General features: G+C 43.6%; 1 protein-coding gene across 2 annotated transcripts in view; it reads right to left on the reverse strand.

The window, feature by feature from the left end:
- The window catches only part of EPAS1 (endothelial PAS domain protein 1), a 115,685-nt gene that overhangs the window by 64,127 nt on the left and 28,341 nt on the right, over nucleotides 1–23,217 (reverse strand). The window contains exon 1 of one of the 2 annotated variants that reach the window (XM_040611937.1): nucleotides 14,332–14,678. The exons of the other annotated variant lie outside the window; for it this stretch is intronic. Within the exon in view, the coding sequence (XP_040467871.1) occupies nucleotides 14,332–14,357 (26 nt within the window). The 5' untranslated portion in view covers nucleotides 14,358–14,678. Of the gene's footprint in view, nucleotides 1–14,331; nucleotides 14,679–23,217 lie in introns of those variants that run through there. 2 annotated transcript variants of the gene reach the window in all.

A 23,217-nucleotide genomic window follows, 5' to 3' on the forward strand; every position in this document is an offset into this window, starting at 1 on the left:
GCACTCTCCTTCCAGTGAATACATAATACAAACAAAAACCAAACAGTGGCACTGCCTTGACTGGGGGAAGCAATTCTGAGAAACGTAACAGATCTCTAGTAGATACCAATTGCCAATGCCAATGAACTGATTTTAAGTTTTCGTCATTGGTATCACTTACAGGAACGACAAACACATGCAACTTTTAACAAGAGATTCCTGTCTTGCCCACGCTTTGCACATGAAAAGGTTCCCATAACCCACCGCTTTTGCAAAAGTAATTAAACAAGCACTGCAGCAACAAGTGAAAATGTTGATGGTGACAATGTCTTCATTGTTATTACTGGCATAACAATGCCCAAAATTAATCATGACCCTGACAACCAACACCAAACGCATGCACAGTTGGACCTCTCTGACTAGAAAAGGCCTTTCTACAGCTGGATCCAGAGTTACAGCTGTTCAGAAGTGCAGTTGTTTCTCTGGTTGAAGACAACATTTGCTGTCCAGCAGAAAGTAGTCCAGCTGCACTTCTCATGGTCCGAGTCGAGCATACTGTGGTAGTTTTAATGTGGCCAGTCTAAAGCATCTAACAGTATCAAGTGTTGGTATTAATCATAGCTGCATGCCCATTTCTTCACCCAAACCCAGTCAGGTCTAAGCAAACCCAAACACTCAGAAATACTCCGAGTAAGGAAAAACACTTCATCTGTATCTATTTCTACCAAATAGCAAAGCAAATGCTTTGCAAATTCACAAGTGTTAAGTAGTGAACCATGCTACATAAGTAACGGGCTGTTGTGCAAGTGAGATCACTAGCAAAACTATGTTTCTCCAGGCTCTGCAGACTCCTGTTGGACCCTGGTACCTGAGGCACAGTGAGCAGCGAGCATGGAGCTGGCTGGAGTTACAGCCCCTAAGGGGGCACCTCCGACTCCTTCAGTCATAGGAAGCCTCTGGTCTCTGCAGGGGAATGTGCTCCTACTGCAGCCTTGCCCTGAAGCGATTACAACACTGTTTCTGAATACCTATTCCCAGGAATTTAACATCCTTGAGATCTTCACAGCGCTCTCAGGAATGGAGACAAGAGACACACTGTAACAGTGTAAGTCTTGATTCTTCAAAATAACAGGCTAAAGAGGATAGTTCTTCTAATCACAGTCTTATTTTCTATAAATCTTCTATTAAAATTTCTTGTGATGATTGCATTTCCCAGTAGTTCGCCCAGCCAAAATCCTCCTCCAGACCTCCCATATGCCATTCATATTCAGCTACAACAAACTATAATATACCTACCACAAGCAATAAAGTGTTTACTTTCTGTGGAGTGGAGGGTGGCAGTGGTGGTGGTTTTTTGACTCTCAATAGCTAGTATCTGTCTAGGTTAAGGCATTCTCTTTATTTTCCTTCAGTACAGTAATTTCGTATTTCACAGCTTCACTGACTGTCCCACAATGGTTCCTGGTATGTGAGCAAACTAAATATTTTCAAAACAAAGTGTACTGATACAGAGTTGCCCACTAAATATTTCCTTCTTAGAACTTGGTAAATCAGAACTGACTTCCTACACAAGCAACAGTATAAGAACAGATCCTTTGCTCTGCTTTCCTCATACCTTACCAAGTGTTTGAGCATTTCATTTGCTTAATCCACCAGCTAACAGAAGTAGAACCCAAGTGGAATGATCATGAAATTCCTTTTTAAACAGTTTATATATCATATTTTCCACAGAGGAGTACCCCAGAGGTCTCAGGCAGGAACTGAAGCCCATTTTGATAAAAATTCTAGACATATTATCAGGCTTGAAAGATTTTGGAGCTGCAGTTATTTGGTACAAAAGCCAGAGTGCTCAATCTGTTAAGTAAGGTACAAATAGAAACTAAGAAACTCAACCAACAGAAGCACACAGCTCAAATGTGCAAATGACTCTGTAGGCTCATTCATTCCATGGCTGAAACCTACTCAAAATGCAATACAACATGAAATCATTTTGTGCTCACACTGTATTCGCCACATCAGCTCCCTCTGAAGGAACGTTCTACAATGACTTCATGTTGGCATGATTTCTTCTTCAAGGTTTTAACAGGTCAGGCGGCAGACAGCCTTCCTCTTTGAGCTATATCTGCTCCTGCACCTGAAATCCCTACTGTGACCTGCAAAGCAGACTTTGCTCCTTGCTCTTTTTATTCCCCAGGTTGGAAGAGCACGGAAAAGTCACTACTTTCTGAATAAGCACCATCTGTTGTCATCTACTTCCCCTAAAATAAACTATATATATTTTATATATATATATATATAGTCAGAAAGCAATAGTGCTGTTCACTGTGGTTGATTGCTTCACACTTGCCTGTAGAGAAGCTGCAATTTAGTTACACTATGTGACTTTTAGGTTTGGGGGATGGGGGATGTTTTCCCAAGATTTAGCATGCAAAGAGAAAGGAGCGGTGCTGTACAGATAACACTGCTTCTTGCATTATCTTCTTCAGGGCCTGCGTATACAGTATGCAAAGCTGGCAGTAAAAGCCTGTATGAAATGTTAGGCTTTCCTCAGCGTCTTTTCTTTATACGGGAAAATGTGGCTGCACCCTTTTCAGGCTTGCCCTGCCACCCGTATGCAGGAGAAGCCTTAAAATGAATGAAGATCCACAGGCTTCAAAGTGGTCTGTGTGAAGGAGCTTGTGTGTACTAACCTCTAAACCCCGTCAGATTAACCCTGTCATTCAGCACTGCTGTCCTTTCTTACAGCTCTCAGTTCAAAGAAACTGAGAGCAAATGATTGCCGGCTGAAATCCTACTGAACTCCCTATCTCCAGAAAAGACCGGTTTGGTGTGATGGTCAAACCCTCCTTTTTGTTCTTATTGCCCTGTGGGTTGCTCACCTGCCTGCTTTATGATGAAATCTGAAAGAATAAGGGGCTTTATAATCTCCCAGACACTCAGGCATTGCAATCCCCTGCCACACCACCCCATCTCCTCAGTTGCTTGGGGCATCTAAATTGCACATGGATCTTGGATGACAGGAGGGCCAAATTCAAAGGTGAAGCAAATGAAAACGTAGGTCACCCAAATGTGGGTGGATGTCTCTGTAACCTACATATTGGGGGATAATATTCAGTGGTAAAGAAAGCAATTAACCAGGCGACATAAGAAGAGCAAGAGGTGACCAAACTCCTTCCATCTGACAACCCTGTTTAAGCACTTTCAGGTTAGGTTTATCACACAAACTTCTTGCCAGCATTGCCACAGCATTGTTAGGCACAGAAATAAAAAGTCCCTACTTTAAAAAGTTTACAGTCTAAATAAATAAGACACACAAAGGGTGGAAGGAAGGATATGCTACCATCCCAGTTTTCCAGACTGGAGAGTGAGCATAATGACGGAGATCAGCCACTCCGTCCAGGCTACATTACTAGCCCAGCACCCCCAGTCCCCAGCTGGACAAAGAGATGGAGCCGAACAAGAAGGACTTTCAGAGAGGGTGTGGAGGGGGAAGGCGACAGGATAAGCAGCAAAAGGCCAGAACCACTTGCTGAAGCTGCTGTTTAGTGGCCAGGTCAGCAACCAGGCACGGCTTTCACAGCCAGCTCTGCTGAGAGCGGCGAACAAGCTCAAGAGACAGAGTCCAAAACATTATTTTATTCAGCTTCACTGCACTTTGGCCCAGGTCCCCATGCCAAAGAGGCTTTGTTCGGGCCAGCCACATGGTTGACAAGCAAAAGTAGGGGTGGGGGGGATTGTTTTTCTTAAATGGGAAATAATGGGTGTTTCGAAACACCAGCATTAAGTTTCCTTCAAGGTACCTGCATTTGCTTCTATTTCATTTTTCAAGCCAGCACATGCCTAAGTGGATGGGATAGTCCCCTTTTGTGAATCATTGCGAACGTAAATATGGCTTTACTGCTATGCAAAAGCCAGTAGCAGCACTAAGACAATTTGAGCATGTAAAGGATGTTCCCCTAAAACCACCTCTGATTAGTAATGGCAATATGCATATCCTTCAAATAATTTTCAGGGGAAAACAAAGATCTGGAGTTATTAACAGTAACTGATAATCTTACAGCTGCAGCACATGAACAGCCCACCCACAGCTGAACCAAGCTATGTTCTGTCAGTAAACCAAGAAATCTTCCTCTAAATCACACATGTAAAAGTGCTTTGTTAAGCAATAAAGGAGGTCAATCTCCCCAAATGTCTACCTTTTCTTAAAAATGTATGTAATGCTCTTTTGTTAAGACCAGGCATCATCTTAGCTAGATACTGTATTGATTTCCTCCTCTGCAAGCGAAGGTCACCTGTCTCAAGTGTGAGTGTTGGCAAATCTCAACTCTCTGCATTCCCTGATGAACACGTGTCGGCTTAAAGGACGATGGGAAACAGTTGCCCTGGCCAAGATGGGGATGCACTGGAAGTAGTAAACAAAAAGCTACATTCATCACGGATTTCCTTTGTGACAGAGGTTCCCTTTAAGGATGGACAGAAAGACCAGGGACAGCCAAAGCCATCACGCCCACTCCTTCAAAGACAGCTCTTCCCTCCCAGCGAGGGTAATATGCAGAGGCCATTCCCAAAGGCTCACCCCTTCAGAGAACTGAGCAAATGCAGCCTTCCCAGAAGAATCACCTGGTGAATGATCTACAGGAAAAATACCAGAAAAGTTTCCACCAATTTCCGATCTTCTCCTAGATTATGAAACACACTGGAGGCAACTGAGTCCTTAGAAAAAATCCTGGAGTAGAGTATAGCTATAATTGGTCACTGCATTTGTATACCAGAGAAATACTACCTAAGGAGTTGTGGCATGATAAAGCCACTTAATGTTTAATTTCTTCTCACACATGTATGTATGATGCTGCAATTCCATCCATCATTCAAAAACCACTTTTGTTCTAAGAAAGCTTCATATCAGCCTTAAGTCAATACTCTCCACAACCACCTAAGTATGAAGATAGTGTCATTGCCATCAGGTGATGAGTATGTAATTTCATCATAATACCATACAAAAATTAACCAGGTGCAACAACGCATACAATTGCAGAAGATATTCTGGTATTTGCAACAAGTTTTGGACACAAACTACAGCTAATAGTCTGACGCATTCCTAGCAACATTCCCCATTTGCAAATATAGAAATACAGATGGGGTGGGGGTTGGAGGGTTTAGCATTTGTTAATGTCACAAAGATCTTTGAAGTATTGTGAGGAGTACCCAGTGACACCAAGAATTTACTGGCAGAGAGGGTGATACCATTGTGAATGAAAGGACAGGGCTTGGAAGACCAACACCAGCCACGAGAATGTCGGAAACACAATGGCTGAATGGGACTGCTTTGTAGTTTATCATACAAATGCAAGTGCGAACCACAACTGTGATACCAAGAGTTTAAGTACCTTTTTATGGCAGTAAAGACCTTAGATATGCTAATGGCGGAAACAAAATACAAGGAATGTTCTTTAAAGCATACTTCCACCACCTTTATAAAAACTGCCCAATAACCATCCCACTCCTACTCCTTCAGTTTCTTACCTAAGCAAATACTTATCTTACAAGCACATGAATGTATCTTAACGGAAAAATACTATGCAGTGACTTTTGAACACTGTGAGATGACTTGCACCAAAATTCAGAGCTCTTAATGGATTTTTCCCATGCAAAGATTTTAAGAAGTTCATAAGGCCTCTGACACTACAAATTAGCAGCAACCTTCCCTTTTAAGAAAAGCAATAGGGCACATTTTTAGATTTCATGGAACTTATTCAGGCCATCGCATTGGCTTCATTGCTCAGCAAATCACCTTCTGTGTATAAATAATATATACCAAGGGACTCAGATGATGACTACCTACTGAAAATGCATGTAGTAGGCCAAAGGTGTATATCACCTGGGATTACTATATTTCAAGACATAACAATACCTGTTACTTAAAACAACAGTTTTCCTGGGAAAGACAAAGAATTCTCTCTCACGATATGTAGACAGGTTTTCAAGAATGTGACTCTGAACAACAAAGGTAGAAATTCTGCAACATGCTGTTTTCATTTCTCCCACATTTTGACTTTCTTGTTTGTCATATCAGGAGCCAGTTATGTGGGGCAGGGAAGGCCTTTATTGCCATGTTTTCAATTATACAACAGTCTTTAAAAAGCTGTTCACATAACCAAAGCTGGAGAAGACCTTTGTCATCACCAAGTCACCCTTCCTGCCTAACCCAATCCAAAGATGACTAAACTTTTTCATCAGAACTGGTAACTTGTTTAACCAATTACAGTTTTTGAAAGACTGGGACTGCTTTGAGTTCAAGGACTCAGGTGATGAGGACTTCATGACTAGTGTAAAAGGAATACCTAATATTTTAGTTTAGCAGATAAAAGATTCTTTCTGAAAGACAGGCACTCGATTGAGGTCAAGCCACCAAACCAGATTAACTTATGTGTCTCATGGCTTTTGGTAAAACAAAGATCATTGGGGGGAAAAAAAAACAATTGAGTCAAACACCAGAAAAGAAAGGGGGGGGGGGGGGGGGGGGCCTGAATATCTTTAAATTAGAAAGAGGCTAAAGATTACTTAAGTGTCATCCAAATAAAATTTAATACATCCAGTTTTAGATTCAGGAATTCAGAAAGTTTATTAAAATGAAGGCAAATCTAAAACGTTTCAGCAGTCTCCAAATGTTTTGACCATTTTTCAGTCCTATCCCCACACTTTATTCCAACACAAGCTCTTGTTTCCCTTGTGCTCTGGAAAATTATTTTCCAAGAAAATACTTACTTTTACAGAAAATATTTGCTCCACCAACTGCATCTGCAGCTCCTTCTAATGGTCAGTAACCCATTGTTCGAAACTCACACCTTATATCTTACCTTCATTTGCGTAACTCAAACCAAATGTATTTTGATATATTAGATAATGAGTAACAAATATTTACAGTAGATTAAGTTCACATTTCAGTAGTTTGAGATAGTTTCTAAATGATCCTGGTGGACTTATTATACATATACCTTCAGACAGACTGCATGCTATCAAGTGCCATAAGTTACACCCATATGATTCATCCATTAAAAGAGTTGCTCAGTTAAAAAAAACCAAACCAAAACATAACACACACACAAACCTCCCCACATCACTTCTAATTTTAGCCTCTCCTTAGATAACACAATTTCTTGAAACAAAAAGAAACGGTCAGACTGCTCACACTCCTCTAGCTTCAATATGTTATTTGTAAAAGTAGTTGAACGTACACAGTACTTCAAATATAAAGGGATGCTGCAGTGCTCCAGCCTTCTAATCTGTCAGGGCTGTGGAGAAGGAAGTCAAAGCAACAGGGAATGAGTGATTTTTGGAAAAAAATTGAGACAGACAACAGACTGCACTGTAAGTCGGCACTTACAGCTTTTCTGTAGGGGGGGTGGGGTGGTAGAAGGGGATGGGGGGTGGGGGTAGAAAGAAAAAAAGGAAAGAAAGGAAAGAAAAAAAAAGCAAAAAAAAAGCCACAGTAGGACAACCCAGTAGAGCATGGGACCCAAGGCTGGGGGTGTACCATCACCTCTCCCTCTGCTATGGCTCAAGCTTCCAGGAATAGCGCCCATGCCAAAAGCAACAAGACAGCTAAGGTGTTAAAACTGGTCATGGGCACATCAGCATGGAAGGTGAGAAACAGCATCTCATGGGATATATTGGTCATCAGCGCAACCCTCCCTGCAGCAGGAAAGAGCTAACAGCCACACCAGCATGACGGGACCCAGCAGAAACTCATCTCTCTTTCTTTCTTTTTTTTTTTTCCCTCCAATTCAAAGAAATTTAAGGTAGTTTTGACACCAGCCCTGATCGGTAAGAAATAGCAGATGATGCTATTTCATAAATGCATCCTTCTTTCTGTAGGTCTGAAGGACTGAAGCAGATACCCATGGGGGAATCATCGTTCTTTTAACTTTACCTTCATGTTGGTACACCATAAAATGAGCACTGTGTTTATAGAGCGATGGTGACTTAATCACCACTATGCCGAGTTTGGAAAAAATAGCTGGGGAGACGTATTACTTGCTGTAAGTTATCTTAAGATCACGGTGGGGCAATAACTCTTGAGTTTATGGATGATATAGTAAAATACCAAACAAACAAATCCCAGCCAAATCCCATAAATGGCCAGAGCCCGGCTGTTCTCTCCATCACAATCCTGCTTTACAGCCGGTCCGCATTCTGGCCTGGGGTTTTCATTCATGTAGGTCACAGCTGGGATTTAGGGACAGACCTCAAGAAGTAGGGGCTGGAGCCATAGCCAGGCACAGGCAAGACACATTTTTAGGGACGCATTAGGGATACTTCTCCTGTATCTTGTTGGAAACACCCATAAGTTGTTGAGACCTTTTTGGAAAACAGTCAGTTTGGTTCTACAGATACTGCACAAATACTTGAGATTAAAATGTATGCTACTTAATGTTTGTTTGAAAGCAGAGCACTATATGAATACATACACAGCAGAAGGAAGAAGTATTTGTAACTTGGGGGTGGTTTGACATATTTGCATTAGGAATGAAAAACGTTACGGAACTGTAGTATCCTGGTTTTGTCCCACTTGAGAGCAGAATCAAAATAAGGAAGTATTTTTTCCTCCTGCCCAGATGCACAAAACTTGTTCATAAAGCTGCAATAAGCCAGTATTAATCGCACACCCACAGGCTAACATAAAACATTTCTAAAGTTTCTGAATTTTTTCAGACAATCTTTTTGGAGGCAACACCCTAAACATTCCCCTAATCCAAGAAAGCTGCTGATTCCACATATTCGCACACAGAGGAAGGGTCAAGACTAGAGCACCTCTTTGACTGAAGATCAAACATAAAAATTCAACTAAAACGACTTTGCTTCTTGTCTGGCAAAACATTTCATGAGTTTCTATAGAATGGAACAGTGAATATTTGCTGCGTCATGTAATGCAATGGACAGGGAAGCAGAATGGATATGCTACTCAACTCCAAACTCTTTGTAATAACAGTCAAATAAATTAAATTACAAGTCTAACTGTTTAAAGACCTAAATACATCCATTTAATTGAATTTATTATGGTAGATTTTGTTTCAACTACATTTTCTAGACATAAATAAAGTCACAGAGGAAAAAACCAAAATCCTAATTAGATCTGAGCTCAAGAAGTAAAAAGCACAATTAAATGAGAGTTACTTTGGAACATTAGCTATTTATCAGCCAATTGGCCTAATGTACTTCATTAATCTACTCTCCAAATGCACAGTAAAATACAGTTTCCCATTTTATGTACTTCAGAAAGACCCTCCATGAAAAGTAGCCTTGTAAATCTAAGAAAGCAGTTATTTTTTCTTATATAAGCAGTCAAGATTTATCCTTAGCAGATAACTACTTTATTGTATTGCCTTTTAAGAAAATGAACACAAGAATGATAAATGAGAAAAAAAATGCCAGCTGCATAATAACCGTACCGGCATTTTCTCTTAATTTAAGAGAAGGGCCCTGTCAACCTTGTGCCAGCTACTAGAAGTAAAAGTATTTATAACTACTAAGATATACATAAGACTATGACTATTGGAGTAATTAACAGAACAGCATTTCACAAATAGCTTTAGAGGAATAAAACCATTCCAGATATCCAAAATTGTTTTAAAATACAACCTGTCTTTATATTGCTCATTTCCTTACTCTAATGTTTATCCTCTCAGTTTTAAAAAGGTTATCCATTTGAAAACAACAGCAAAAAGTTCCATAGTTGACAAGTTCTGCCCCCACCATACCTAACAGCAGCTCCTAAATGGAACCTGAAAACAAAAATACTTAATGCTTGTGAATGCACCATAATAAAAAGACACTACAGAAAGGCAGAGATACTAATTTTTGATACTCATGATGGGTGACCTAAATTAGCAGCATAACCTCAAAACTCCTATTATCAGAGCACCTCCTGTATGCAAGATATTCCCAATGACCCACACAAGATATACATGACAGAAGATGATGGGTATCAGAAGACAAAGTGAAAAAGAGATGACGCAGAAAGGAGCTGCATACTAAGGGGTATTAGATTTTTAACTTGCTCTTGGGTTAAGTGCTAAACACAGCAGAGCCAGCCCTTGCAGCACTCCTGCAAAGCACAAATCCTTAGAAGCCCTGGTAACCTCGGGAGGACAGTACACCCCAGGAAGCACCTGCATTGCACCCTGCTCCCACAGTGAAAGCCACTCAGCCCTCATTAAGCTCAAATGCTTTGGCTCTATAGAGGTGAAGCCACAGCAGTTGCGCAGCAGAAGTCAAGCTTTCCCATAGACAAGGACGCCAAGCCAGAGCTCAACCCACTTCTGCTTCGCACTGTTGCAGGCAAAGGGAGACAGGGAGGCACACAGGCAGCCTCATCGTTCCTCATTCATGTGCCCTTGGGCCACCCTCTGGTAGAAAAGCCCTTTCCACATCCACAGAAATATAGAAAGGGCAGCGAATGCAGAAACCAGAAGGGGCAAAACCACAGTACAATGAGTACAAGTGGCCAGAGTCAACTCTAGAAGACCTGCAAGCTATGAAGTGCCTGCATTTTTGGTGCTGAAACGTAAGTCCAAGCTGCTTTATGTTAATATACCATAAATATGTGCTACACGGCCAGTTTCAACAGGTTGTTTGTCATGAATTCAGGAGATTAAGTTTCCTTTGATAATTCCAAATAAGAAAAATTGTAAGGGCAGATATTAACAGACACAAGCAGGAGTAAATTAAATACCCGGGCTATGTGTGGGGAGATGTTGAGCAATAACAAAAATGTTCATTTGTTTTACATAGGCAAGTAATCTACCAACAGTCTGCACAGGAAAGCGTTCAAAGCTTCATCAGCTGAAGTACACAAAGTGAGGTTTACAAGAATATAAGGAACAACCTGCATTGGCAAGCGGCTAGACAAGATCATCTAATTCACCACCGTCACAGAGGAACAGTCCAGAGGTAGCGTACCTGGCAATACTGACATACATTAAAACAGAAAGCATACTGGGTAGAACAAAACTGAGACCATACGTTTCCTGAAACCTGCAGTTTAACACCCACATTTCCCAGCCTCCAAATTACACCCACCAGGAGCCAGCGACTACCTGAGCTCTGGAGAACGGTGCCGTCAGGACCGTTTCCTCATCCTGCGCAGGAGAGGCCAAAAGTGACCTCAGCTTGGCAGAATCGCTCTCCTGAAGTACAGGTCAGCAAAATTTGAGTCACAAAGTGTCTTGTTAGAGGGGCTCAATATCCAGTAAAGGCCAAAGTGAAAGAGCCATTGAGAACAGTCAGTTACCTAGTGAACAATTGGGAGGAATCCAGTTTGTTTACTATCTGGACCAGAAGAAGTTAAACAGATTTATATAACATTACATCATGAGGGTGACAAAACAGTACTGTATAATTATATGAGGATTGCTAGCACTGAATCTCCCTGGGCTGCAGAATGGGTTTATTTTTCATACAACTGGAAAACAAATCCCCAAAGAACACAGTTGAAAAGGTGAAGCCAATTGATGCATCCTGCTCAGTGGTACCTGATTTGCCCTGAACCTGGTTTCAAACTTTTCTCAAGCATACCTTGTCCATCCAGAGCAGTCCATTTAACACACCATCCATTCCTAACAAACAACTATGTCCCTCGAATAATTCAGAAATACATGAAGACTAAATAATCAAAAAACACACCAAGATATTCTGCAAGACTGCCCTAATTAATCCGGGACATATCTACTATTTGTACTGCACAGTGATCACAGGTATTTTTTTCCCCTAGCTTTTATGATTTTTCTAAAATGTGTTTTACCCTTTTACTCCTCCTTTCCCCAGTTTCTAATTACTGGTATTCTAAGAAACATCAGATTTTGTATTTCAGACTGCATAGATAATGTATTGGGTTTTTTTTCAGTTGAGTTAAAATAACTGAGCTGAGACTAATATCGTATCTTGGACTAACTTTAAATGTGGGAAAGCAACCTATTGAAAGTGCTATAACATTTTGTTCCAAAGAAAGCAACTGCTCTTTTCTATTGGCAGACAGAGCTTCAAAGAAGAACCTGAGGATGCTCTCCAACTTAAATGGACCATTAAAAGAATCAAAGATTATCTTCCCATAGAGCATCTGTTTGACAGTCAGAGAACTGCTCCTCTAAACATATGTTCCAGAGCTGCCTGGAAATCTAGTAAACCAGATTACCCCCACCACCTATTCTTGCTGAAAGTGATTTATAAATGCTATTAGCGAGTCGGGTTAGAGTTCCTAGCTGCATATCTGGTTAGAGATCAAGCAAATAATGCAACAACTGTTATACTCAAGGTAATAAATCTATTGTATAACATTATTGGAAAGTTAAAGAAAAAACACAACCTTATTTCAATAGGCGATCTAGGGTGCATCACCAGCAGGGCTGTACATACTCACGCAGGCAGGGAGGCACAAGCCAGCTGTCTTAAATCCCTCACCTGATACTCTCCCAGTTCTTTCATAAACATTAATTTACACAACAATCCCATGAGCCAGATAACAATTAGCCTACTTCTGAGACAGACAGAAAAGTGTCACTGGAATATCACAAGATTTACATAAAATCAGTGACAGAGTCAGGATTAGTGTTCAAACTTTAGTCCTGTGAAGTTTCTACGTTGTACCTGAAGAGTATTTCTACAAAGCGCTTCAGCGTGCTGTCCTGCGAGACCAGACAGCGCTCAGTCTCTCATCGTGTTTGGAAACAAGCGGTTAAACCGGGAGAAATTAGGACTGCCTTGTTAGACAGAGGTGATACAATGAATGCGGTGTATTTTCAATACGTTTGCTATTTCATTCTTCCCATTCCTATAAACTACCATAACATGTTTGTATAAATACATCATACTGTACTGTAACTTTTTACTCTCGTTGAATGCACAAGGACACAAAACGTACACCTTTTATACTCTGCACAGAAGATCAATACCTACAGCAAAACACACTTGAGGCAATCGTTTAACCTCAGTACATTAGCGTTTGATAAACTGAGGCTAGATACATGGGAAAACTTATGGTTTATACTACAATACTTCCCCTATTACATCGTCATAAGGTGACTCAATAAAAAATGAACTACTATACAAACCAAAAACCAGCGTTTAAAGTTTAGTGCATCATTGACTGGAAGGTACACGTGACAAATAACAAGATAAAATTCTTAACCTGTAAATCACACGGTTTATGAAGGCAATCTATAGCCAAAACGGCGACCTGAGCCAATAACAGGCTCAGCCTTGTGACTGCCTGCCACGCAAAACAAACGGGGTAAATACCCTCTTATGAGACTTCGTGGACCTTCCTTCACTTGTGCAGCCTTCACCGTGTCAGCGCCCTCCCTCCTCCACAGGAGCTGTTTATAGGCTTGGAGCCACCACTAGATAAGTCTTTCCTTAATCTCCACCTGTACCGGCTGTGTTCGGGATTGCGAGTTTTATTTTGACGCTCTATCCCTAGAGCCAAGAGAAAAACACGCTCCTTCAAGCAACTACAAAAAAACTAGCCAGTTAGGTTTATTCCCTTTGGAAGGTCCATTAAGGCAGTAGGGACATCCAGCTTTGAACCATGCTCGGAGGGCAGCAAGCGGCGGGACGCAGCGCCCCCCGAGCCGCCCGCCCGCCGGGACAGCCGCTGCCCGCCCGGGGCCGCACCGGCCAGCGCTCACACGGACGGACGGTGCCAGACCCGCGGTCTCAGCCACGGAGCGCGCTACCTGCAAACCCCCCGTCCTCAGCTGGAAAATCATCCCCCAGTGACTAGGTCCCAGCTGGCGCTGAGCCCTGCCTTCCCTTGAGCCGCGGCCACCCCGCAGCGCGGCAGCCCCGCACCGACAGGTGCACCTGCCCGGCCGCAGCCCCCGCCGGGCACCGCCGGGGCCGGGCGGCTCCGCTGCGCTGCGGCTGGCGGCTCCCGCTCGGGACGCGGGGGCCGGGGCCGGTGCCGCCTCCGCGGCGGCCGCCAGGGCACTGCTCGCTGCGGTGCCGCCCGGCGGGGGCAGCTCCCCCGGGCAGGCGCGCCCCGGCTCGGCTCGGCTGGGCAACCGGGAGCGGCGCCGCGCTTCCCCCAGCAGAAGGGCGCGGGCTTGCCCCCATGGAGCCCGGCGCGGCTCCGCGGCCCCGGGCAAGCGAGCGCCCGCCGCAGCTGCTGGCCCCGCAAAGGCTCCGGAGCCCTCTCAAAGCAGCCGCGGCGGTGGGAGGCGAGCAGCGCCGCCCGCGGGGAGCTCGGCCGCGGCCCCACGAGGGGCGGCACGGCACAGCCCGGCCGCGGGGGCAGCCGGCGGAGGAGCAGGACGAAGCGGCCCAAGCAGCCCGGAGCCTCGCCCGCTGCCCTCTCACCTTTTCTTCTCCTTGTCAGCTGTCATCGCGGCGGCGGCCGGCTCCTGCACCGTCTCCCGGGCCGGGGCGGGCTCAGCACCTGCCCGCAGGACGCGGGGGCTCCGCGGGCGGACGGACGGGACGGGGCGGGGGTCCGGTTCGGCCGGGTCGCCCCCGAGGCGGGCGTACAGTCTCAGGACACTGCCGAGGATTGTACGGCCCGCCCGGGGGAGAAAGGCGGCGGGGCAGGAGCGGCGCGGCAGCGGGCTGTGCGGCTCGGCGCCACCCGCAGAAGTTCTCACTTTAAACCTTGGGCCGCCGCCGGCCGCGGGGGCAGGGCCGGCCCCCTCCGCCCCGGCCCCGGCCCGGCCCGGCCCCGCTGCCACCGCCAATGGGGGCCGGCAGGGCGCCGCCGCCGCGCCCCGGCCTCCCCGCCCCCGGCACCGGCCTGCCCGGCGGCGCCGCGGGGGGTCAGCGGGGCCGCCCCCGCCCCACCGGCACCGCTCCGGCTGCGTTGGCCCCACCGGCACCGCTCCGGCTGCGGTGGGGGCACCCGCCCGCGGGCACCGGGAAGCCTTTCCCTCCGCCGCCGGTTGTTTTGGGAGAGAGGGGGTGTCAGTTGTTTAACTCCCCCCCCCCCCCCGGGGCGTTTGCCCCGGTGGCTCCTAGCGCATCGCTGTGCCGTCTTAGGGGTGGGGAATGCGGCGGCACCTGCCCCGCGGCCGCGGAGCCACCGCGGTGCCGCTCGGGCCCCGGCGCGCCCCCGGCATCGCTCCCATCCTGGGGAACAGGGCAGCGGCCCGGCCTGCGCCCCGCGGCGCCCCGGCCGGCCCGAGGCAGGGGGGCATTTACACAACTACATCAAAATTAAAAACTAGTAACGACGCTGCTAGCGCTGGGTGGACGCACTGGGCTACTCCCGGTGTGCGGGGCCACCGGCCCCGCGGTTCCAGCACCGGTCCCGCACAGAGGGGCGGGAGGGCGGTGGGGGCCGGGATTAGAGGGATGCTCGAAGCTCGGGGCACCGCTTCTCTGGCTCCCCGAGGGGGCCTTCCCGCCTCGCCCTACTCTTTCTATTTTATTTTCTGTGTCACACCGCGTTATTTCAGCTCACGCACTTTTAAAACTCCCGGCTGGTGACACACAGGGAAGTACGTCTGTGGTGAGGAGTGCCAAAGCTCATCCTTGCTAGCACCTGCTACGGTTTGCTGCAGTTAAGATCAATATAAAAATACCAACAACCAACCAACCCTCACTTTGATTTTTATTTAATTTACGCTAAAGCAACTAACCTTGCTAAACAAGGGATTGCAGGAATTTTTCAGACGTTGTTTTATACTCAGGTTTTCTAAGGCTTAACTTAGATTTTTACATCTCAAACCAAAACACACACCTTTACATTAAACTGCATCTGCTTTCCAGCACTCCTGGAAAATAGAAGTACTGCAGGCAAAAATGAGCTAAACCAGATTTATTTCTTGCTATTCAAAGCTGAGCAATTTCCCTATGCTATTTCATAGGCTGGTTTGTGTACAATGGGTCAGAGGGTGTGGGTTTTTTCCTTTTATACAATATGAATGTTTAAAGAAATGCATATTCTGCTTCAAGTCTGAAAAGAGCTATACATGCTTACACAGCAACAGCCTAATTATGTGGTAACAGTTGTGGGTTTTTTTCTCGTTATACAAGAGAACCTAAACAAAAGAAACCCACAAATATTTAAAACCTAAGTAAACTTAGTCAAACAGAATTTGTGTATGCAGGACTAAATTTAACCTTCTGGGAATAGGAGAATGCAATAGGATCAAAGAGCCAAGTCACTCATTTCCTAGATTAAATAGACTTCTTCGTCCTTCATTGATCTCTGCTGATGTCAATACTCCTTGCTGTATCTTAAAGCACTTCACTTGGATAAACAACTTGCCTTCAAAAATCAGACAGGAAAATCATTCAAATTGACTAAATCTAAACCACTCCGAAATTTTCAAGTATTTCACATCTAGCCCGTTGGCTCTTGTTGGCTCTGCCTACATGGATATAGTTCAGCTAATCAACAGTCTGAATCTCTTGCTCTCTTGACCAGTGGGGCCTGAAAGTGTTTTGACAACTGGAGAATTCACATCTCAGTGCCACTCAAGAGCCACCACCTCTCCTGCTCTGTGGACACAGACTGGTGGGCTTCAGCATCAGCACAGGTCAATACCCAGCAAAACCACCGTCTTGCTGCTTCATCAGGAAGGTGAAGCAAGCTAGACTGAGTAATTCTTACAAGCTCCCTTGCAACTTCAGTTCCTAAAGTTGGTTATACTATTATTTGTGGCAACCGAGCTCCCCATCTTGACCGTGAGGAAAACAAATGGCCTGTCTTCTGGAGCTTACTTCAGTTAATTCCCTCTCTTTTCAGGGAATATTCAGGGAAGGAAAGATCAAGTATATCTTTAATAGCACTGTCATTCTACTTGATGTATTCTGTAACAGTAAGAGACCCCATGGCACCTACAGGGACAGAGAAAGTTTTCTCCTTGTTGGAGAACAGTAGAGAGAATCACATAATTTTATTCTCAAATGCACCTCATTCCTGTTTTGATCTCCTTTACAGTCAGTCAATATTTATTAAGAGCAGTATCCACCCTAAGGTGGACTTTCTCTAATCTTGGGCTATCAGAAGCTTCGATAGGAGCCACACCGTGAATGCATTCACTCTACAAACGTGCATTATTTAATCTGCAGGAGATTACAACTACCAGGAAAGCCGAGAAAGCCCTCAAACTGACGGCCGGCACAGTTTGTCCTCTCAATTACTACCACCATTGGAAGGGCTCTTTCCCTTTCATATTCCCATGTTACTCCTTCCGTTTTATCTTGCGCTTGCTACATTTTACACTTAGCTTAGTAGGTGTAACACAGAGAAAAGCTCACAGAAAGGGAAAAAGTATCCAGGAAACTGCCTGAGCTGACCTTAGCAGAGGTTAGCTTCTGTTTTTTTCCCCCTGCTAGAGGTTTCCAGCAGAATCAGCATAGCAGATGGAGCTTCCTTACCCTCAGTGGTCAGAGAAAATAGAGGTGGTTATGTCATCCACTCTGCTCTGGAAATTACAGGAGACGACCCACAATGTTCCTATGTGAATTATTCTAGAGATGCTATAGGAACAGAAGGTTAGAAGGTTTTTGGTTTCCTAGAAAGCAAAGTTCAGGTGAGGTATTCAGAAAGAGTCATTGATACCTGTCGGAATAGCAGGTGGGTTCTTGAAGGGTTTAGGTTGACTGTGTTTGGGTTAACTGCATTTGGACTAGGCTCTAGGGAAAAAAACAAACAAAAGACTTACAAAAATCAAACGGTGGCATATGAGCAATTTTCACAACCCCCCCTCAAGTTTAAAATACACTGACAAACTAGGAAATCTGCAGACCGTAGTGACTGGGCCCCAGCACTCAGCTCACCCTTCTGGTGCTCCCAGGCAGGAACACCCCATCACCCAAACAAGATGCAGGCAAGCTCCTGATTACTGCCATTTATTCTGAAACACACCCCTGATTTAGCACCAGTCATTATGCTACATTGTTGTTTTTCTCAGGATATGCATATGTATGTAATCAACCATCCAAATCAGCACCTGCACCAGTTTGAATGCGCATAGCTATCATGACTGAAGTGAAATCAGTTCTAGTACTCTGTGTTATGTATGCATGCTACTGGCACCTGTATTGGCTGAAGAGTATTGGTAAAACATACAGAACTTCAACACTGTTCAGCCATTAATGCTCCAGCATAGTCAGAAGAAAACACAGATACTCAATCCCTTGCAGGGGAGGCATTATTATTAAAATTAAAAGCAGCTATTGAAAACAAATAGTTGAGAGGGCTAAGTGTTTCAGATTCATTAATGATCCCTGTTTGGCTTCTTTCTTTTTCTGGCTCCTCAATACTGCAAGAAAGGATGACAGCAAAAGGTTGATACTTGTAATAACAAATAATGACATCATGGGAAAGGGAAGGGGAGAAAGGAGAGCCCTGTTACTGAAACAGAGCTGATCCTTTGAAGGAAAGGGACAGGATTCTTCACTTACTCATACCAGAATAAGCTACAGCCACAGCACATTTATTACATGTGACAGCAAATGAGACAGAAAAATATCAAACTTCAGGTTAATTTATTAGCAGGGAAAGAGATATATTTGTAAGCTAGATAAAACACAAAAGGTCCATGGGAGAAAGTGGGGACTACTGAGATGGAGGTATGAAAAGATGCCTGAACTAGGGGTGGGAGTGCGGTGGAGTACTGTTCCTTGTGCAACCAGTCACACTCGCTCATGCCTTCTTTTATAACTACAGGTGTGTTCCTGCACCTTACTATAGATGTACTTTCTGCAAAATCAGTAGCTGTGCCCTTTCTCCATAGAGGCACCAACTGCTTGCCAGGGTAGGAAATAGCACCTTGGCTAGCACAGCTGTGGGGTGGGTCTTCAGGATTCCTTTGCCTCTTGCTACAGTTTCATGCTAGAGAGAGAATTCTCATACAAGAGCGTACATTAAGACACATATATTGGTCTTACACAAGAATAGATATTAAGAACAACTTAAAACAGCACTCCCCCTGTTACCCTAGGCAGAAAGCAATACACAGTCTATAGGCAATACTGAACAGCCAGTTTAAAATGTAATTTTGCAGGAATACATTAAGATGCCTTTAAGATTTTCCAAATACTGAGTGCAAACCTTCAAGCAAGGCTCACAGATAAGCTTCAACGTTTTTAGGCATTGATTACTTACAGACACATTCCAGACATTTCAGCCATTACACTCCCATGAAAAGAAGACATAATGGCCAAAAAGTTGGGAATGTACCTGTAAATATTAAAAGGGTTAAAATTACTCAGCTTATCTTTTAGCCTTTTTCAAAGTGACATACTGAGGATGTCTTAGGCCTATCCCAAGGAAAGCTGGTAAGACAAAGGAAGTCTAATTAACATAGCAATGTGTTGCAATAGAATCAGTTCAGAAAGAAAACCCATGATGATTAAGTACACAGAAACACTCCCATCACGATATTGGAAAGTATAATTTTGAAATTTTGGGAAATCTCAACGAAGAAACCAAGGAGAAAACAGATGCAATCCAATTTGTTAAATGGAGAAGGCTTTTGTTTCAAGTTTTCATCCTGACCTTCGATAACTTATTATTTAGAAATACTATGTTTCACAGTTACTTTTTTTTTTTTTTGTTAAATTGGCCTGTAGGGAGTAAAGGCTGAATACATTTGCTAAGCAGAGCTCTGATTCATCATCTAGAGTGCACACAACTGCCGAGCAGCCAGGGTGACCCACTCAGAAGCTTAAAGACATAGAGCACATGTGAGACACCAGCATTTATTTATTTTTTTTTTTAAAAAAAACAACTGCTGAAAAGGAGTGAGCTTAACCTAGGCATATAGTCTGTTACAGTACGCTTTTTGGTACATAATGCAATAATAGTACAATTTAATGGAAAAGAAGTATGAAGCAGATGTGGCCCTCAATTTTCAGAAATTCTTTTGCAATGGTTCTGACAGGTAGGCACCATATGGATATAGTATTAATTATTACCTCCTATTCTATTTTAACCTATTTACTTCACCCTCCATATTACCCGCAGCAGCTGTCGGTGCTAGCATCAGGCAGAAGAGGTCTGCAGGCTCTTCCTGCTCCCTGACAGTAGCTCTGGGAAGGAAACTTGGGCTCAAGATCACCAAAACAAAGCCAGCAAAAACAACAGTAACACTTAGGAGATGGGAAGGGAAACTGTTCCTCTGGGTGGATTTAAAAGGCAAATTTTGTAGCAATGCTTTTAACGCTCATTACCTGCTGTTCCCAAGAAACAGTTACCATCACAGATGAGGAAGAGGAGCAATATGAACAAGAGCAAAAGCCCTGTGTGGCAGATTAACGTCCAGAGAAACGGGAAGCTACAATTGAAGATTTTTGCAATACTGAAGCTGATACCTATGCCTAGTAGTTAACATTCAGTCACTCAACAAATATTTATTTAGAGACAGTGTAACATGCCCACTGCAGAACTTTGAGTTTTAAAAAGAACCAAAAGATATTTATTTATTTGTTTTAGAAACCTGATTGCCACAGGTAATGCAGCTCTTAAGCCTTTCAATCTCTGGTGGTTACTTCTAGAGGGTTTGCACGGCACATGGGTGACAATCAAGCCTATACTGACTTTCTGTATAGCAGTGAATTTCCCTCTAACATAATCCCAATGAAAACTCAGGTTAGAATGAAAATGAAGCAATAAACTCTCTTCTTAATCCCAGCACTAAATGCTGATTTAACCCTAATCCAGGCAAATAGATTTGGGCTTCTTTTTTTATTCACCAAGACTAATCTACTTTAATGAAGATCTTGAAAAGTGTTTGTTTTAAAGCAGTCATTCTTAAATGACTGATGTTTAACAAAGCCACTGAACCCATTAACCCTGTGGATGCTTGTCACCTAAAGAAGGCAACAAATTATTGTAAAACTGAAAAAATATCCTAAATTCTTCAAGTGCTGCGATACTCAAGGCAAAATCCCTGGCCAGAAATTACCTTTTCTGGGAACAGAAAACTGCCATAAAAAGATAAATTTCTTATCACTACATCTTTTGAAAGAATCACACAATATTGCTGAATTCTTTGGACTTCTAAATCCTTTTATCCCCAAGAAAAGCTAGCTTTTAGCAGGTGATGTTCTCGGTAATTGAAATCCCAGCCCAAAGGTACTGCTGTATAACTCTCAGATGTATCCTGGGGACTCTAAAACCTTAACTGGCCTAAGGCAGTCATAGATACTCACAGTGGATAACTGTAACCAACTCGCCCTGAGCTCCCTCTAAGTCAATGTTGAAAACACAATTTCCATGAGAGTGTGACCTGGAGCAGGATCCTAACCCTGGTCTTGAAGACATCTGGGACAGCCTCCTCTCACCCAGCACACCCCTCTGCCCAGACAACTCGGGTGCTCAGGAGCTGCCTTCTCAACAGCCACAAGATTACAGCAAGCTGACTGTTTAAAGTACTGGTAAAGTTCACCTTTTTCCCTTTTGCCCTGGAACTTGTACTATTTTGGGGAACCACTCCAATATCCATTTGGCACAGGGCCTAACATTTGTTTCTTAAGCAGATCTGCTCCTGGAAATATTTACAGGCTCTTAAGTAGTGACAACACGAGATATTGGGTACAGTACAAGTGATTCACATACAGACAAGGAGTTGGATAGTCGTCCCCCTTTTTCCCCAAAGCCATCTCTGTTTTTCTTCCACATGTATGTGCTGCAAGCTTTGAGGGAGGCACCTGTTATCAGTAATGACCCTGGCTGTGCATACTAAGGGATGTTACACTTCATTATACTGTAATATATCATTTATGATAACGTGTGCCATTTCACTGAGAAAGAAAAAAAAAAAAGTAGGAGAAAACTGAGAAAACTACAAATATTGTATCCAAAGTCATCTATTTCTGTGGAGAAATAGATTTAATCTCATTGCAAGTTGCTTTGGTAAGAGAATGCTTTAACATACTCCAAACTCTTAACCCTTGGGTTTCAGTAGTCATAAGAATTAAAACCAGAAGGACCATTACGTCTTCCAGGAAATCAGCATTAACGATAAACCCAAGATAATTTAATCTAGTAGTGAGTTTGGTCACAACACATACATTAAAATAAGATGTTCATTTTTGCATAAGCAAATTAATACAAAGCAGCAGCACTACTAACAAGGGTAGGCACTTACATTTACACAAAGTGAAAGCTAGGAACTACATAAATACCTCTATGCAGCCACTGATGCCAAGTTACTCTTCATTTACACTGCTATAGATAGCTACAGTCAGATTTAAAACATCTGAAAAATCCCATTCAGTAACATGGAATCTGAGGCACTATTATATATGTTCTTTCTTCTTTCTTTACCAATGACAAAAGAACTAGTCCAACAGTCTTTCAAAACTCCTTAATTTAAAAAAAACACTACTAAAACCTCTGAATATCTCCAGCAAGTTTATTAGAGCTCTACATCTACCCTTTGCTTCGGAGCAGTTGCAACAAAAGTATTTGCTCAAGCTATGGGAGTTGTTGATTTATTGACTTTACATGCTATGTCCTATAGACAAGGCAAGTGCAACAGCCAAAGGAAAGAACAATATTTAGAACTGTTTTTCTCTTCAGACAGTGAGGCTTCGGGAACGCAGCTAAAACCTCCAATTACATTTTTCAAATAGCGGAGCATGTTAGGCCAGTACAGCCCAAAATCTCGGCCAGCCTGACAGGCTCAGCAGGTTTTCTCCCTGAATTGTGTCACCAACCCTGAGACAAGTATAGCAGAACCCCAGACGTGCCTTGCATCAGAACCAAACAAGTGATATGTGAACACTGCGCTCGAGTTTTCAAAGGTACAGGTAGAAGTTTTGCTGCAAGAGTCCTACAGAACACTCACACACATTGTGAAACTAAACCCAGGACCCTCCTGACCCCTCCCAATTAACATTACAGACATTTAAATCAGTTGGTTTGAGACATTTCCCACCATCAGCACAAGTTGTTTTCATCACAGTAAATGATCACTGGTGGGATTTTCCTAGTCCCCACTGACACCAGTTTTCAGTAAAACCAGCAGGATTCTGAAATCACAGCACACACTCTTGTTATCACAACAGTTCACCTCAAAACCAGCTTGGATTTCAAAGCTCTTTCCAAAACCTACAATCTCCAAACACTGATTACACAGAGCTTCATCTGGTTATCCAGATGTATGCTTTATTAAAAGCCCTCTGAGCTGTGTCATATAACGCATCTGAGCCAGAAAAGCATTAGAAAATTTGTACATATCAGGTTGTCAGAAAAATGAAAAGACATTCATAATCTGTAGCAGTGTCCAAAGGCAA

The sequence above is a fragment of the Falco naumanni genome, chromosome 12 (genome assembly GCF_017639655.2).
Source record: "Falco naumanni isolate bFalNau1 chromosome 12, bFalNau1.pat, whole genome shotgun sequence".
Lineage (NCBI taxonomy): Eukaryota > Metazoa > Chordata > Aves > Falconiformes > Falconidae > Falco > Falco naumanni.